The sequence below is a fragment of the Leiobunum rupestre genome, chromosome 4 (assembly GCF_980474605.1).
Source record: "Leiobunum rupestre chromosome 4, qqLeiRupe1.1.hap1, whole genome shotgun sequence".
Classification (NCBI taxonomy): domain Eukaryota; kingdom Metazoa; phylum Arthropoda; class Arachnida; order Opiliones; family Sclerosomatidae; genus Leiobunum; species Leiobunum rupestre.
In genome coordinates this window covers 13,962,678-13,978,529 of record NC_143387.1, presented here as the reverse complement: position 1 = coordinate 13,978,529, position 15,852 = coordinate 13,962,678, and the positions used below count along the sequence as shown (strand labels likewise).

The window sequence follows — 15,852 nt, the reverse complement described above, 5'->3', positions numbered from 1 at the left end:
AAAGTGAAACACAAAACGGACGCGATCTTACAACGGAGGTCTACGGATTGAGGTAAATCCTTTAGTTAGTTAATCCATGCCAAAACTAACGTTAAAGGCTAAGTTTTTTTAATTACTAATATGTTAGGCACATTGAATAGTTCTGCTATCATAACTTTTATAATAAACGATAATTATGTAACAATAGCACAAATATAAACTTACTTTTCAATCGATGCCCCAATTTGGGTTTTGTTTTGATTGTTACAAACTGACACCTAATAGATTAGTACCTTGATAAAATTATTTATAAAAGTAAGAGACTCCTTCTGTTAAAGTCTGTTAAACAACTAGAAATCTCCATAATGGTCTTTCGAAGTTTCGATATAGACTACATTGTAAATTGACGATTTTGACTAATTTCACAACAAACAAGTTCCTTTTAAGTGTTCCTTTTCTTCCTTACTTCTTACGTCGTTGGTAATTTAATATTATATACTGATTAAATTGCCAACGTGATCGAATAAAGATAAGTCCGTTCTTCGACGGTGTTTTTTTAAAGCCGTCTACAATGCGTCTTCAAATCTTTTCGTCCATATTTGAAGATTTGCCCGAAATTTCATAAATTTATAAAATTTGGACATTCTGCAAATTTTGTATGTGATTTGCAAATTTCAATGAGATTTGAAAATTTGGATGAGATTTGATATGAATTTGGAAATTTTAACGAGATTTGATAAGGATTTGGAAATTTTCATGAGATTTGATCGTGATCGTCATTTTAATATTTCATTCATTTGACTCTTTTTCGAAAATCTATAGCTCTTTCGAGCTCGGTTCACATTTCTCTCATTATCTCATATCGATTCAAGGGGCTTCAAACCATTTTCGTCAAAGTCTCTAGTGTTAACGCGACTCAAGTCGTGTTCACACTAGATACTTTGTGAACCGTTTTCGATCGTTTTGAGAAATCAAAATTAATTTTTAAAAATATTATTTCATTTTTCAACGATCACTCTATCGAAGTGGCTCAAACAAAATCAGGTTGACCATTCCAAAACGGTCGAAAACGGTTCTCAAAGGCTAGTGTGAACCGCGTTAATTATCTTCAAACCGTTTCAAAGGGCTTCGAAATCGTTTTCGTGACGTAACACCGTCCTTCCTAATTATTCCAAACCGTTTCGAAATCGATTCCAACGTGTGTCCAAAGCTTATGAGAAACGCAAATTTTGATTGTAATAAGGAAACTTACTGCAGTTAGATATTTAAATTTGAAATTTATATAATTTTAAAGCAACGAAGCCAGAGTAGTTCTTTAAGGGAGTTCAATTTTATTGAATTTACTTAACTAATCAATCTAAAAGTGTGTATTACTCGGTTTATTATGACTAAAGGGTAGTACATCAACATTTCGATATTACCAACATGTCCGGAACTTTACCGTAATATTCAAGCAGTATTTTTTCGATAGACAAGAGTGTAAACAGTACTTTAAAATTTGTAAATTCGACGAAATATCTTTAATTCTGGACTGAGCGAGAAAAAACAAGACGTACGACGGTCAGAATACACACAATCCTTCTAAAGTGTTAAGTTTGTTTGAGCTATTCACAGCAACCTGTAACGCCGGTATCCCAACCAATATATATCCACGGTCACACATAATTGTATTTACACTTATTTGTTACTTCTAGTCATACTTTGAAAACATCGAAGATTCCTTCGATCAGTTTCATACTTATTTGTTACGGTGAGAGTCACACTTAATACTTCTGGTCATACGCCGAAAACTAGGTCGATCAGTGTCATACTTAATTGTTAGTTCTGGTCATACGTTGAAAGCGTGGTGCACTCTGAACGGCCTTGAAAATTGCGGGGTCCGTATACGCTGAACAAAAAACCATACTTAGAATTAAAATTAAGGAACGTATTGCAACTCTAGGTTATATGTAAACTACAGCTATTCAAAAATATAACTTTCATGAAAATCGGACTTAAATTAAGGAACTGTATGTAGATTTTTAAGCCAAAATATAATACCACGAAAATTGGCATCCCGTAAATTACCTGACAACTATACTTAAATTCAATATATACTGATATAACTAAAGTTGTAGGCCCACTGAATCCTAACCTATCCAATAATATTTTTTTAACGTTATCGGACTTAATTGTAAATAAAATATCTACCACATAAAGCGAAACCACCGAAAATAGTAAATTCGGGAAATGCCCAACTGCTAGGGCTCCGATTTGAAAACTTTACGAAAGGCTATCAATGGCGATGTATGTACATTCGAACGAGATATCATTGACTCTTCTAGCCCTAACCGTTGAAGAGATATGCGCGACACGGCGGCATCGGCATCGACTACACTGTACACTCTGTTTAAAAAGTCTTCGACAGGTGAACTTTTTGCCCTCTTTTTAATTCTGCTAGAAAACTATAATAGATAGATCGATGAAACCAATTGCAACTATTATTTATTTTCTAATATCTTTCGTTATTTATCGGTTTTGTCTGCCAAAAATTAATAGTTTAGGCGGGTACCGTCAAAACTCATTTATGACAACTTTTTAAATATTGGTTCTACGGCACTGACTCACGCGTTTTTGCATTCAGAATGGTGTATTCATATTTAGAAAGTGGAAAAATTGTCCCTCTACAACCAACGGTTGAGAAGTTATCGCGTTTATAAACTTTCGTTGAAACTAGGAAACAACTAAAATGCATCTAGCGATTATTAATAACGCAGCTTCGACAGCGATTCAACAACATTGAAAATATAATTATTTAAAGGCCGGTTTAAAAAATCGAAATTTCTAGGACAACTTGGCAAGTGGTTTTAAGAATATCCTTTTTTATACGCTAAAGTTTTAAAAAGCTATATGCGTTATAAATTGTTTATAATAATTGTTTACACAATTTTAAACCAGCCTTTATTTAAATATATGTTGTTGGATCGCAGTCGAAGTTGCGTTATTAATAATCGCTTGATGCATTTTAGGTGTTTCCTAGTTTCGACGAAAGTTTGTAAACGCGATAACTTCTCAACCGTTGGTTGTAGAGGGATAATTTTTCCACTTTCTAAATATGAATCAACCATTGTGAATTCAAAAACGCGCGAGTCAGTGCCGTAGAACCAATATTTAAAAAATTGTCAAAAATGAGTTTTGACGGTACCCGCCTAAACTTTTAATTTTTGGCAGACGAAACCATAGACATAATAAAGAAATAGACACCTTACGCGGAGTTTGATTTGCCAAAAATATACGGGAGCGATAACTAGCAGAATACCGGTATTTGTTCCGTATTCCTGTGGTACCACGTTTAAGCGACGCCTGTCGATTAGGAGATAAAATAAAATATCATCATGTTTGTAATCTTTTAGGTACTCTGACGTGATTCGCGAATATATTGGCTGTGATAATTTATAATAAGGTTAATTTTTATTATAATTTTTAAATAAGTCAATTAATTCTTTCAAAACCCAAATAAAAAGCAGCAGATGATCTTTTAATTAAAATCATTAAAATTCTAATTGCGAAATGATATTTTGTCAAAGGCTTAAGTAACTCGTGTACTATCCGGTGTTTTGTTATGGGAATATTCTGAGATTATAAATTGTAAACAAAAGTAAAAGGAATTTTGATGAAATAGATGATTTTACCTTGGATTAATAATATGACTCCAAGATTCTACTAAAGGTATGTAGCTATTGTCCTTGAAATAAAATTAGCTTTGATAATTTAAGTCTGATGGCTTGACCCTTCATTTCTAGATTTTTGTCCTTCGCTAATTTGTGGAGTCTGAGCTTGCAATATAAATTAATAACTTTCTTAATGATGATGTTCGATTCCAACTTCAGCATCAAACATGTTCGTGGTGATCTGGGAAGATGTCCATGCCAACAATATTTCGTAATACAGCAAGTTCTAGTTCTTAAACTACATTTCTTTTATAGAGAGAGGAATATCTCTTCATAACAACTAAACAAAATTGGCTAAAAACCAAGGAGATCTTGCTCAAATTTTAATAACATAATTAAACCTACACGAAATGATCCTGGGTCAAAATTTAAAGGTGAGAAGTTAGCATCAGCGGTTTTTTCTATTCCACTTTCAACTGGATGTAATTTCTTTAAATTAAATAAAACATTATTTAGACTATTGTTACTTGTTTTAATTCTATGGAACCCAAACCAGAGTTGGAATGGCTTTTGGTGTGACCCACCTTTTGCCATTTACAATTTGTATATCCCGTTCTAAAAAGTAATCATTACAAATTAAATCATGATTTGAATGTGTCGCGACTTAGAGCAATTGTCCATTGGGAAAGTATTGTAGGTTTAGTTATAACACATTAAAATCATGATTTAATTTGTAATGATCACTTTTTAGAACGGGATATACTAATTGTAAATGGCAAAAGGTGGGTCACACCAAAAGCCATTCCAACTCTGGTAGGTTTCCATAGAATTAAAACAAGTAAAAATAGTCTAAATATTTTTTTTATTACATCCAGTTGAAAGTGAAATAGAAAAAAACCGGTGATGCTAACTTCTCACCTTTAAATTTTGACCAAGGATCATTTCGTGTAGGTTTAATTATGTTAGTTTAATTTGAGCAAGATCTCCTTGATTTTTAGCCAATTTTGTTAAAAAGAAATATAGTCTTAGAACTAGAACTTGCTGTATTACGAAATATTGTTGGCATGGACATCTTCCCAGATCACCACGAACATGTTTGATGCTGAAGTTGGAATCGAACATCATCATTAAGAAAGTTATTAATTTATATTGCAAGCTCAGACTCCACAAATTAGCGAAGGACAAAAATCTAGAAATGAAGGGTCAAGCCATCAGACTTAAATTGTCAAAGCTAATTTTATTTCAAGGACAATAGCTACTTACCTTTAGTAGAATCTTGGAGTCATATTATTAAACCAAGGTAGAATCATCTATTTCATCAAAATTCCATTTACTTTTGTTTACAATTTAGAATCTCAGAATATTCCCATAACAACACACAGGATAGTACACGAGTTACTTAAGCCTTTGACAAAATATCATTTCGCAATTAGAATTTTAATGTTATTAATTAAAAGATCATCTGCTGCTTTTTATTTGGGTTTTGAAAGAATTAATTGACTTATTTAAAAATTATAATAAAAATTAACCTTATTTTAAATTCTCACAGCCAAAATATTAGCGAATCACGTCAGAGTACCGAAAAGATTACAAACACGAACATGTGTGACGTGTCACGTGATGATTTTTTATTTTCTCTCCTAATCGACAGGCGTTGCTTAAACGTGGTACCACAGGATTACGGAACAAATACCGGTTGTCTGCTAGTCATCACTCCCGTATTAACCCTCCGTAGAATCTTGGGTCTATTTCTTTATTATGTCTATGGACGAAACCAATAAATAACGAAAGATATTGGAAAATAAATAATAGTTGCAATTGGTTTCATCGATCTATCTATAATAGTTTTCTAGCAGAATTAAAAAGAGGGCAAAAATTTCACCTGTCGAAGACTTTTTAAACAGAGTGTACGTGAGGGTAATACACACAAATCCTGAGCGAACAACTGAGACAAAAACCAAAACGGGGCAAAATTCAAGGTTGATGTATAGGTGTGTGAAGTAGAACTACGATTTATACAAAAACAATGTTAGACTAAGTTGAGCGCTTGATTTTGATGGTAGAAATCCCATTTGTCTTACAAATGTATAGTATGTGAACGAACACTCGGCAAACCCTATGGAAGATACGAGGGCCGACCCCATCGACCCACCCTCGGACCCACCCTATAAAGCCGAGCTCGGATATTGCCTGAGATATCTTAGCCAGGGCGAAGAGAATTTCGCTGCGATTTTTGTAAATTTGTAAATTTTGAAGATTTCTTAAATTTCCCGTAGAAATTTATGAATGTTCTCAAGATTTGATAAAATTTCAATTCAAATTTAAATTTTTTTGCAAGATTTCATAAAAATTTGCGGAAAACCATCAAATTTCATAAGATTTATTAAATTTGAGAAATTTGTCGGAATCGATAAAAATTTTAAAATTTGGCAAAACATTTGAGAAATTTGAAAAGATTTTCTAAAATTTAATCAGAAATTTGAAATTTGGAAATTTTCAAATCACTGGCGTGTACGAAATTTGAAAGAGTGTCGGACCCCTCGCCACGGAGGGAATAAAGTGAAATACGCCGCCATTAATAGTTGGATACAACTGAATACACGACGACGACGACCATTAGCAGTTAGACTACAGTGCTACGGGAAATTAACCTTAGTTATTATAGTCAAATAAATATTTGTACCAGATTACGTCCCATATTATTGTTTCTGCTACAGCTTAAACTTTCAACTTGGCGCACGTGGAAGGGAACAAATATACCAAGGAGGATAGGAAGGGATGCGAAGTAGGAGGAATGAACGCGCCAGCATAGTTGTAAGAAGCTTAGCGCGCGCTCGGCGGGAAAATTTCGGAAAAATGGCGGCAAGATTGCGGCCGCCACGCTACGAGATTTTACCGCCGAGTTAGCGCTAAACTTCTTACAAGGATGCTGGCGCGTTCATCCCTCGTACTTCGCCTCCCTTCATATTCTCCTTGAATATATTAAAGCGAGGTACACGAAAGGTAATAATATATTTTGTGCAGTTGGACTGAACCAAATATAATATGTAATGAGGACATATTTTAATGATTTTGTTTATTTACTTTGAAATTTTTCTAGGGGCACATTGATATTTTTAAGGGGGCACCGAGACTTTTTGAGGGCGCACCACGGGGCACTCTCAGATTTTATTTGAGGGGGCCAGGCCCCCTCAGGCCCCCTCGCTGGCTACGGGCCTGGATAAATTAACAATATTGTTGTGGTGGCCTAACTATCACTAGAGTAAAGTAGAATTGTTCCCTCGATATCAAAAGAACGTAACTGATTTCCCCCATTTTGTATCTAGTGTTTTATAAATAAGTGTCAAATAAAGATTTTTGTAATCGATTATAGACAAAATGGTTTCCATTCTGAATTCGAATCTCTCCTCTTTCCCTTTCTCTTCTATGTAACCCCTTCTCTCAGATCTAATTCACGCCACGATAGGCCACGACTTGCATTGTGTCGCCATCTTTCCCCGCCTTGGTGAATTAATATCTTTGAGCAAAGGTATGAATATTTTCTAGACCGTACTCGTTATCCCAACCGATACGATTTGCACCCCTCAGGCAGTGACATAGCTAGGATTTGGTTTCGGAGGGGGCACACCATTGAAAAAAATTAAACAATAAATAAAAAATTGTACGACACTGCCCTCGAAGCCTAAAAACATTTTTCATCTATTGTCGATTTGTACCCCCCTTGAGACACTTATTTTTCATCCGTAGGACCTTTTCTACCGGGGATTGTGCCCCCTGCCCCCCTCTGTACGGCCCTGAATATGTGTATATAACTATGTATGAAATGCCTTTTCAAAAAACGTTTCTATGGTGTACACAACAGAAATTGTAAGAACTAAGAAATGGACCTGAAATTAAAACCAATTCGAGGATTGAGTCTTGCGAAAAGAAATATTTAGACTATTGCAAGGTTCACTTTTCCCCCATTCTGAGCAAATACAAGCACGTTTCAACCGTCGAGAGCCACAACAAGACTTGCCCAAAAGAGCACGAAAAGAAGGATGTAAGAAATATTATAATCCCACTTGATTTCATGAAAGTCACGAGTGTCGATAAAATGATTCTTTGGTAATCTGATTAAGGTGCTATTTAACTTTAATTATTCACGAATAAATATATTACGTAGATAAATTGTAGATTATAATATTTTAAAATAAATTATGAAAATTAATTAAAATAATTATTAAAATAGAAATTTAAAATGTTAATAATATTTGACCGAGGCTTAAGGAGTAGGTTACTAGGTTTTGTTATGAAACGAATTCGGAACTTAGCTTTTGTAACATGAACAAGAATTACAAAGGTAACTGAGCACTTTTTCCCCTTGAAATAAAATTAATTTGGATAATTCATTCTACTTCAACATGAAATAAATTCTCAGTTGGAATTGCGTTAGTCAATGGAAAACGGAGAGTTTTACCTATTTCTATATTCGACTCTAAAAAATGGTCAGTACAAACAAAAGAGTTCTCCGACTGATGCCAGTTATCACGGTTTACGGCACGAAGCCATTTTGAGAGTGCTTTGGGTTAAGGGAAACCCGTACACTCTTTTACGAGCGTACCCCCCCCCCCCTTTCCCAGGTAGTCAAGTTATGAATTCCTCCACGAATATTCTCCGTACATATATTTATAGTTTAAAAAAATATAGGCCCATGAATAATAGTATAACATATTTAAAATTACTACTACCAATGAAAAGATACGTTTTTGCTTAATTTTGAATTTCGGCAATGCGAAAACGCGCAACTTTGGACCATTTCAGCATTTTAAATACCAAACCTTTTTGCGTCTCTTTAAGCCTACGTCGAATTCCGCACTTGTTCTTTTTTGTATGTTGTTTTTAGCCATCAGTAGATGTCGCGAAACACGTTTTGATAATTTCCAATTGTTACTGAATTTACCTCACGACTGCTAGTTCTTGCTTGCATGTTTATGGTTAGGCTTAGCCTATTCGCCGGGTGTCTATTTCATTTCATATGTCTATGACGCGAACCACCCTGTAAAAGGGGAGGTAAAAGGTTTCGTTTGATTTATTTAGGCCTATTATATTTGTAATTTTTGAAGCTATTTCCCCTAATTTTAATTTATTATTACTATATTAATTTGTTAAAAATACCTCAAAACTCGTAGATATACGAATACGCAATTTAATTTATTTTTATAGCAATAAATATTAATTAATTTTTCTTTATATTAATTTTTAAATGTATATATCAAGCTAGTTACTGTTGACGCTATTACGTGTCCCAATAGGCTCGTATCTCGATGTCAATTTCGAGTTCAGATTCAGAACCTTCTCCCATAATCATGTTTTGATGCATATATAGATAAAAAATAAACAAACTATTGTTTTGGATAGTTAAAGAAAACATAAGTCTTGCATGTTTACTTTTACCTTTGGACGAAGTCGCGAAATCTCTGACGCAATCGTGAAATATCTGACGAAATCACGAAATCCCTATAAAGATTTCGAAATCCCGTAAGCTTTGTAGGTCTAGGTATCCCTACCTATACCTAATCAATAATACTAATTCGAAATTTGGAATACCTTAACACTACATTCGTCGAACAAAGACTCTGGCCCGGGGAACCGCGTCACTTTCTCTATTGGGGTGAGCGATATAATTATTAAAGTTGTCTAGGGGATTTATTAATTATACATTAAGGTCAGTTATGGTGTCTAGGAGTAAGCTTAAAATCTAATTACAACTGGTTGAGGTTTGCCCTGGTAATAAAACATTTAATAATCGCACTAAACCCGTTACAAGAAAATCAAAGCATTGCCAATTTACAAGATTACTATAGACGGATAAACAAAAGTTCCCATTAACGGGTAACTTAAAACGTACGGGTCAATATGGCCCAATAAACACATGATAAGATTAAAATAATAAATATTGGAAAATAAAAATATACAGAACGATTTTACGGCATTGTCCGACGATCCAAAGACTCGCTGCTTGTGACGATAGTTTCGCATTAGCGTTGGTTGCTGAGAGGGTCCGATATGAGGTCGCACATTGCGCGTTGAAACTCGGTGTAGCGCGGCGAAGTCCCTGATCTCACGACACATTTTCCGATCGCGGTCCTTGGTACTCGATTGCCGTTCTCGGAGACATTTTCTGTGTCTCTCTCCAAAACAAGATTTGAAGTCCCGGTTTTAAGGTCGGAGGTCACGTGGTCCTTGTTGAAGGTCATTCGTTCGGACCAATCGTGACCGTTCACAAGAATCCCGCGCTTGGAACTTTTTCCAATGACACACCGTGGGAGCGACCACGGTGTCGCGCACCATCAAAGGGTGACCCGCACATCGTTCCAAAAATATTTATGACGAGAGATGGCGCCAGAGTAGCGGCCATCATAAATTAACGAAGTTCAGCAGAACTAACAATACCAAAATAAAATAAGTTGACAGGGCGATACCAATTATATTTTCGCCCTGCCGAATGGCTAGTGGGATTTCCACGAACCCTCACAAAATATAAAACATGGCAAAAGCAAATATATTGACAACAATATAGGCAAACCTCAACGGGAAAATATGAAGCACGGGGTCTTCACCGTTTTACGCTAACGAAGGGGGTATAAGCCCAATAAAGTCAGTGCCGCGGCTCGGCATAGATAAGGAAAGTGGAAGGGGACAATGGCCAGTAGTCCCAGAACGACTTTCGAAAAGAAGGGGGGATTAGAAAGGAAGGGGTAAGCTTATTAGCCTGTCACCTGGACGACCAGGTAGGTAGATGAGTTCGCGGAAGAGAATTCGTAAACAGAGCCATAAATTTAAGAATGTGAGAAATGTTTAAAAAAATCATCTGACTATGTGAAAAAGAATACTTGATAATTTTAGCGTTACAGCTTTTTTGGAAATGTCTGACCCCTCGATTTGGACTGACGGCTAGAATTATAAGAGCTTAACGTGAATAATCTATATCAGAGAAAAACAGCAGTGATGACGTAAAGGACCAAGCCACTCAATAACTTCGCGACCATTAGCTCTAATTGAGAGTCTCTCTGTATGAGTTTACTCACGGTCCTGTATCCCGGGGTTCAAACGCCAAGGGGAGCGCGGCAGCTTGGATTAACAGGTTATGCATGACTTGTGTTAATTACTTAGTAGTCTTGACAACGCGAATTATTTCTGTGGTTGTCTTGACGATTATCTTTATAACAAAAAACACGCGCTGACTGTCGTATCGGCCCGAGCTTTAAATGCGACGAAAAACTACGTCCAAAGAAAATAATCACGCCTTATAAAAACCACCGAGGAATAAACTCGACAGTTGCGTAGCTAGCATTGGATGCACCCGGTGCGGATTTCATGGTTTTTTCAAATTTCGCTAGTATGTGTAAGTTTTATTTTTTGGAACGGTCAGGTGTCGGCTCCAAACGTCCTCATTATAAAAGAGGTAGAGTACGTTTTCCACGTTGTGGTGCGTACCGGTTGTAGTTTAGTTTTTACCCTATGTAATTCAATTTTCTGTGTTAGTATTATTAGATCCGCATCGAGGTTAACAAAAAATAATAAAGGCATAAATTGAGAAATAGGTAAGAAGTTAAACATAACAGAAACACAACCCTTAACTTATATACCAAACTCCAACTCGATATCTCAAACCGGAAAGGAATAGCGTATGAAAAACGTTAAGCTTTTGTAAAGGAGGAGGATATATAGGAGTCCGTAAAATCTGGAATTTAATTTATGTGGACGAAAAAACCCCTTAGTACGATACCTGCGGCTCACCACCGTTGTAGTTGAAAAATAGCAATCGCAAACCTCCAAGTGCCTCAACTGAATCTCTATCAAGCCTAAAAGTCCGTAAAAGTCACTCATTTTTTTAAGGGATGAAAACCGCTCTTAGAATAATATCAGAGGCGCGCCACTGGCATGGTTAATTTGAGGACAGTACTACATAGCGAATGACGCTCTAGCCAAATTCCCATCAGCATTTGACTTTTCACGGAGATCAGATCGCGGGCTAATCCACCACTTATTAGTTTTAAGTAATTGAAGTTGACCTGGCATCAAGAGGGAGGCTATAGAAGTAATATGTTAAAACCAGACGTCACGGAAATTTGAGTACACACAGTCGTCCCAAGTGTATTTTAATCACCCTGTTCCTTCACTGCGAGCAATACTTTTAATCACACTAAATATAGTTATGGATATTTTTTTAAATTTCCCTGTACACTGTCACTTACTTGTTAGTACACTATAGATTATTTTACGCGCGTATATTCATAGCGCCTCCACAACCTTGCTACATGGGGAGGGGGCCTTTTTGAGGAAACGTTATAAAGTGTATAACCGAAGGCAGCAACGCCATGGCGGCCGCCACCTAGATAAACTTCAGTGTGATTGTGGGTGGGCAGAAAACCAACGTATAATAACGCACGAGAAACGTCCACATAAGTGATAAAAACAGCGCACTCTAAACCATTATACATAAATCATAATCAACCTGAAACAAAAATAAATTTAGATATACAAGTAATAACATAAGCATACTTATTGTTATTGTAATACTTTTGATATTACACTATATAATAATACTAATAATCAGCTAGGCTAATACCCAAGGCACCACCTTATACCAAAGTCATCTAGCGACTTATTATGCCTTTAAACAGGTGGCCGGGTTACAATGCGTAGGAGGGATATACACATCAATCTGCAACGCCTGTGACATACAGTTTTCGTAAACGTATCTGTGGCATAACCATACAGTTTTCGTACACTGATAGTTGATATGTTACTTTTGATAATAAGATAGTATATGCACAGCCTTCAAACCAATCATCACCTGGCTACTTCAAAATATAATGTTTTCAGCAAACGCGCATAGAAAAAAATCTTTACGTGATACCAGCCGCTGCGGTGGATTGGATGAAGGATAAAAAATTGGTCACCCCCCCCCCCCCCCAACTGAAATCCTATCAAGTAGGTCGTTGAAGAAATATAGGACTCCGTACTATAAAAAAAAGAAAAGACGTAAGTAGAAAAAAGTTAAGAGGTTAAACATAATATAAACACAACCTTCATCTTATGTTGTTACGACTAATGTTTCTAAGTTAAGCCTATTTTATCCATACAAAATTAACAAGTACAATATAACGCGTAACTAGCCAGCAGAAGGCTGATAGACGGGAAGCGATGGCAGGAAGCTTTTCACACGGGGCCGGACTTTTCCAATCTCTGTCCCCGCCCTTATTACCTAGACGACCGTCTCGAGCTTTTAGCAGTAGGAGGTTAGGTCGCCTTGTCGGAAGGGCCGAGCTTGTGCAGCTTATAGTCCCTTCTTCGGCCCGATCTTGGAGAGGGACCCCGCTTTTATAGTGGCCAAGCGACCTTGGTTCCTTTGTTCCTGCTCGCCACATTTCTGACTTCTTATTTTATTGTTTGGTTGTCTGTCCGCTTATTCTCTAGCTAGCGCGACTCCAACACGATATCTCAACCCAGAAAGGCATAGCATAACAAAAACTTTAAAAGAATAAAGAGATTTAGGACTTCGTAAAATCTGGAATTCCATTTATGTGGGTGAAAAACTCCTTTGCGTGGTACTTGCCGCTCGCCACCGGTATATTTGGAAAGAGGGCCAAAATACCCTTCGGTAAACTCCCCACCGATCCTCTATCAAGCGTAGAAGTCCGTAAAAGCTGCAAATATATTTCGAAGGATGTAAACCCCAATTTGAATAATATCAGCGGCACGCCACTGGCATGGTTAAATAAAGGGTGGTAATAGTTAGCGATGGACACCCTACCATTTGACTTAACACGGAGAGTCCGTTGCGCAATAGGTGGTACATTAGATCACGCGCCAACGCGCAACTTATTAGTTTTAACTAAAGTGACATCATTACTAAACGTTTGACACTCCCTATACTTTCTTATGCTAAATGTGTAATGAAAAATCGACTGGAGATCGACCACATAAAACTATTTAAGAGCGACTTAAAAATCAATAAATACACATGCTTGGCCCAGTGCTACATATGAATAATAATAATAATCTTAATAATAATATTAATCATCATCATCATCAGCTAAGCTAATACCCGAGTCACCACAGACCTTAGTTCTTCAGTTCCTCACTACGTGGCGTTATTTCTTCACCAAGGCATACCAACCTTCCTCCCCTCCCAACTTTTATTTCGCTCGTAGCTTTCATTAAAGAAATGGTCCGAATGTCACACTTTTGGTTTTAAATAATTGAATTTGGCCTGGCAGGTAGAGGGAGGCCATATAAGAAATAATTAAAAAAATAATGGCGTTAAAAGAAGGCACGGTTAAATGTTGCGAGAAGTGTTGGAATAGAAGACCACCCAAACAAAAGTGCATTTACGAATTAAAAGAAAAGGAAACGTAGGGGGAGAATAGTCACTGCTGCGCGGCAGAGATGGGCAAACATTGCGAGCGCTCATTTTTGAAAATCCTTTGCAGTGAGCGAGCACTTTCGATTAGAAGTCAGCTGATCTTTTTCAGAGTGAGAGCCAAATTGAGCGAGCCGAGAAATTATCTCCGTCATTGATCGTTCACGGTGCTTTGAGCGAGATCGACCGATCAACGCGTTAGCATGCTCACTTTTGAGCGCCGCGTCGTCTCGAGGCCGAATAGTTCGTTGAATAGGTAGGTTACACGAGGGGGTCTTTTTTTTCGTTGCCTTTCCCCAGTAGTTGAAGTAAGGTAGAATATTAAAAAAATCTGGCAGTCGAAAAATCGTCTGTTTACGTCGGCCATTACTCTACCGCGGGTAAGCGTAGTTCTTATGTGATGCCACCTAAAATCTCTAAAAGTAAATGTTTTTGCGAGGGGTACGCCGGAGGACTTTCGAAAATAGAAAAAGATAGGTATTTAAAGAAAATAGTTTTATGCGTTAATATTGACCCTTATGAATTAAACGTAGATAGTTTGAGAACTTCTGTCGATAGCCAAGGCCTAAGTTTAGGTTATAGTATTGATCTCTGGCCCAACGTGGAAAATATGGATATTGTTAATTATATGGTATTAACCACGAGTTTTGTAACATGTGAGCAAATGAAAGCGTATAAATCCTTAGACGCGCACAATTATTTCACCAGTGGTTGGGTGCACAGTGACATAACCCCGAAGGTTTTACCAAATGGAAATGTTTTGATTCTTGGCAAGGTACGGGATTCAGTTTCTACTTTTTCACTTATGTATAATAAATTGAAATTATATTTATTATTTTATTAGGTTAATCACTCTCAGTGTGCAAGTGAATCTCCATTAAAAGCATGGCTCTTAATTAAGCCTAATGGCGAAATAGTTACAGCTCATTGTACCTGTACGGCTGGCTGCGGAGAAACTTGTTCGCATGTTGCCGCCATTCTGTTTGGCATTGAAACTGGTGTATCCATTAGAAACAGCACCACTTGCACAAGTAAAGAAAACTCATGGTTACCAGCCACTAAAAGATGTGGACTTTACTTCACCGAAATATTGAGTCTTTATCTAGTCCTAAAGAACAGTCTCAGAAAAATGTTAGGAAACGTCTTCAAGTAGATGTGGCAACTGACGGAGAGCTAGACGTTTTGTATTCGCAGTGTTTCCAAAACAACGAAGGTTCTGCCATTTTAATCATCCAACCAAAATATAACGCCTCGTACGTTACTAACTTAAACATCCTTTCCACCCCCCTTTTAAAGTTGTACGACTCTCAAAATTTTTATTTAAAATGGCCAGACGTTTACAAAACTGACAATTTCTGAAGATGTCGCTACCAAAATAGAAAGAGCTACCAAAAATCAAAGCAAAAGTGCTAACTGGTTTAGTTACAGGGAAGGCCGGATCACAGCATCAAAATTTAAAAGTGTATGTCATTCTGACCCCGCAAACCCTTCGATTAGTTTGATAAATTCTATTTAATATCCCAAGCAGTCTGAATTTTCAAACGCTGCAACTAAATGGTGAAAAGACCACGAGAATGTAGCCAGGAACCAAGCGAGGGGTCGGACATTTGCCTGTTTTGTGTACGGGATTTTTGATTTTTTAAAAATTCAGGATTTTTTATTGTGGATTTGTCATACAAAGTCTATAGCAGTAAAATTCTTGGATTTTGGATTTTTGGATTTTTTTCCAAATTTTGTACGGGATTTGGCCAAATGTCCGACCCCTCGGAACCAAGCCTACTCTCAGGTTTGGAAGAGGGATCACGTTGGCTT

At 36.8% G+C, this 15,852-nt stretch overlaps 1 protein-coding gene across 1 annotated transcript; it reads left to right on the top strand.

Moving 5' to 3' along the window:
- The first annotated feature begins 14,626 nt into the window (after nucleotides 1-14,626).
- Nucleotides 14,627-15,193, top strand: LOC149946431 (uncharacterized). The gene is made up of 2 exons (XM_090170748.1): nucleotides 14,627-14,815; nucleotides 14,885-15,193. The coding sequence occupies exons 1-2, from the start codon at nucleotides 14,651-14,653 to the stop codon at nucleotides 15,191-15,193; spliced, it is 474 nt and encodes a 157-aa protein (XP_090026874.1). The 5' UTR covers nucleotides 14,627-14,650.
- The last annotated feature ends 659 nt before the right edge of the window (nucleotides 15,194-15,852 follow it).

Coding starts and splice junctions, on each gene's coding strand:
- LOC149946431 (XM_090170748.1), top strand. CDS start 14,651: ATGGATATTGTTAATTATATGGTATTAACCACGAGTTTTGTAACATGT. Junction 14,816..14,884: donor ATGTTTTGATTCTTGGCAAG/GTACGGGATTCA, acceptor TTATTTTATTAG/GTTAATCACTCTCAGTGTGC.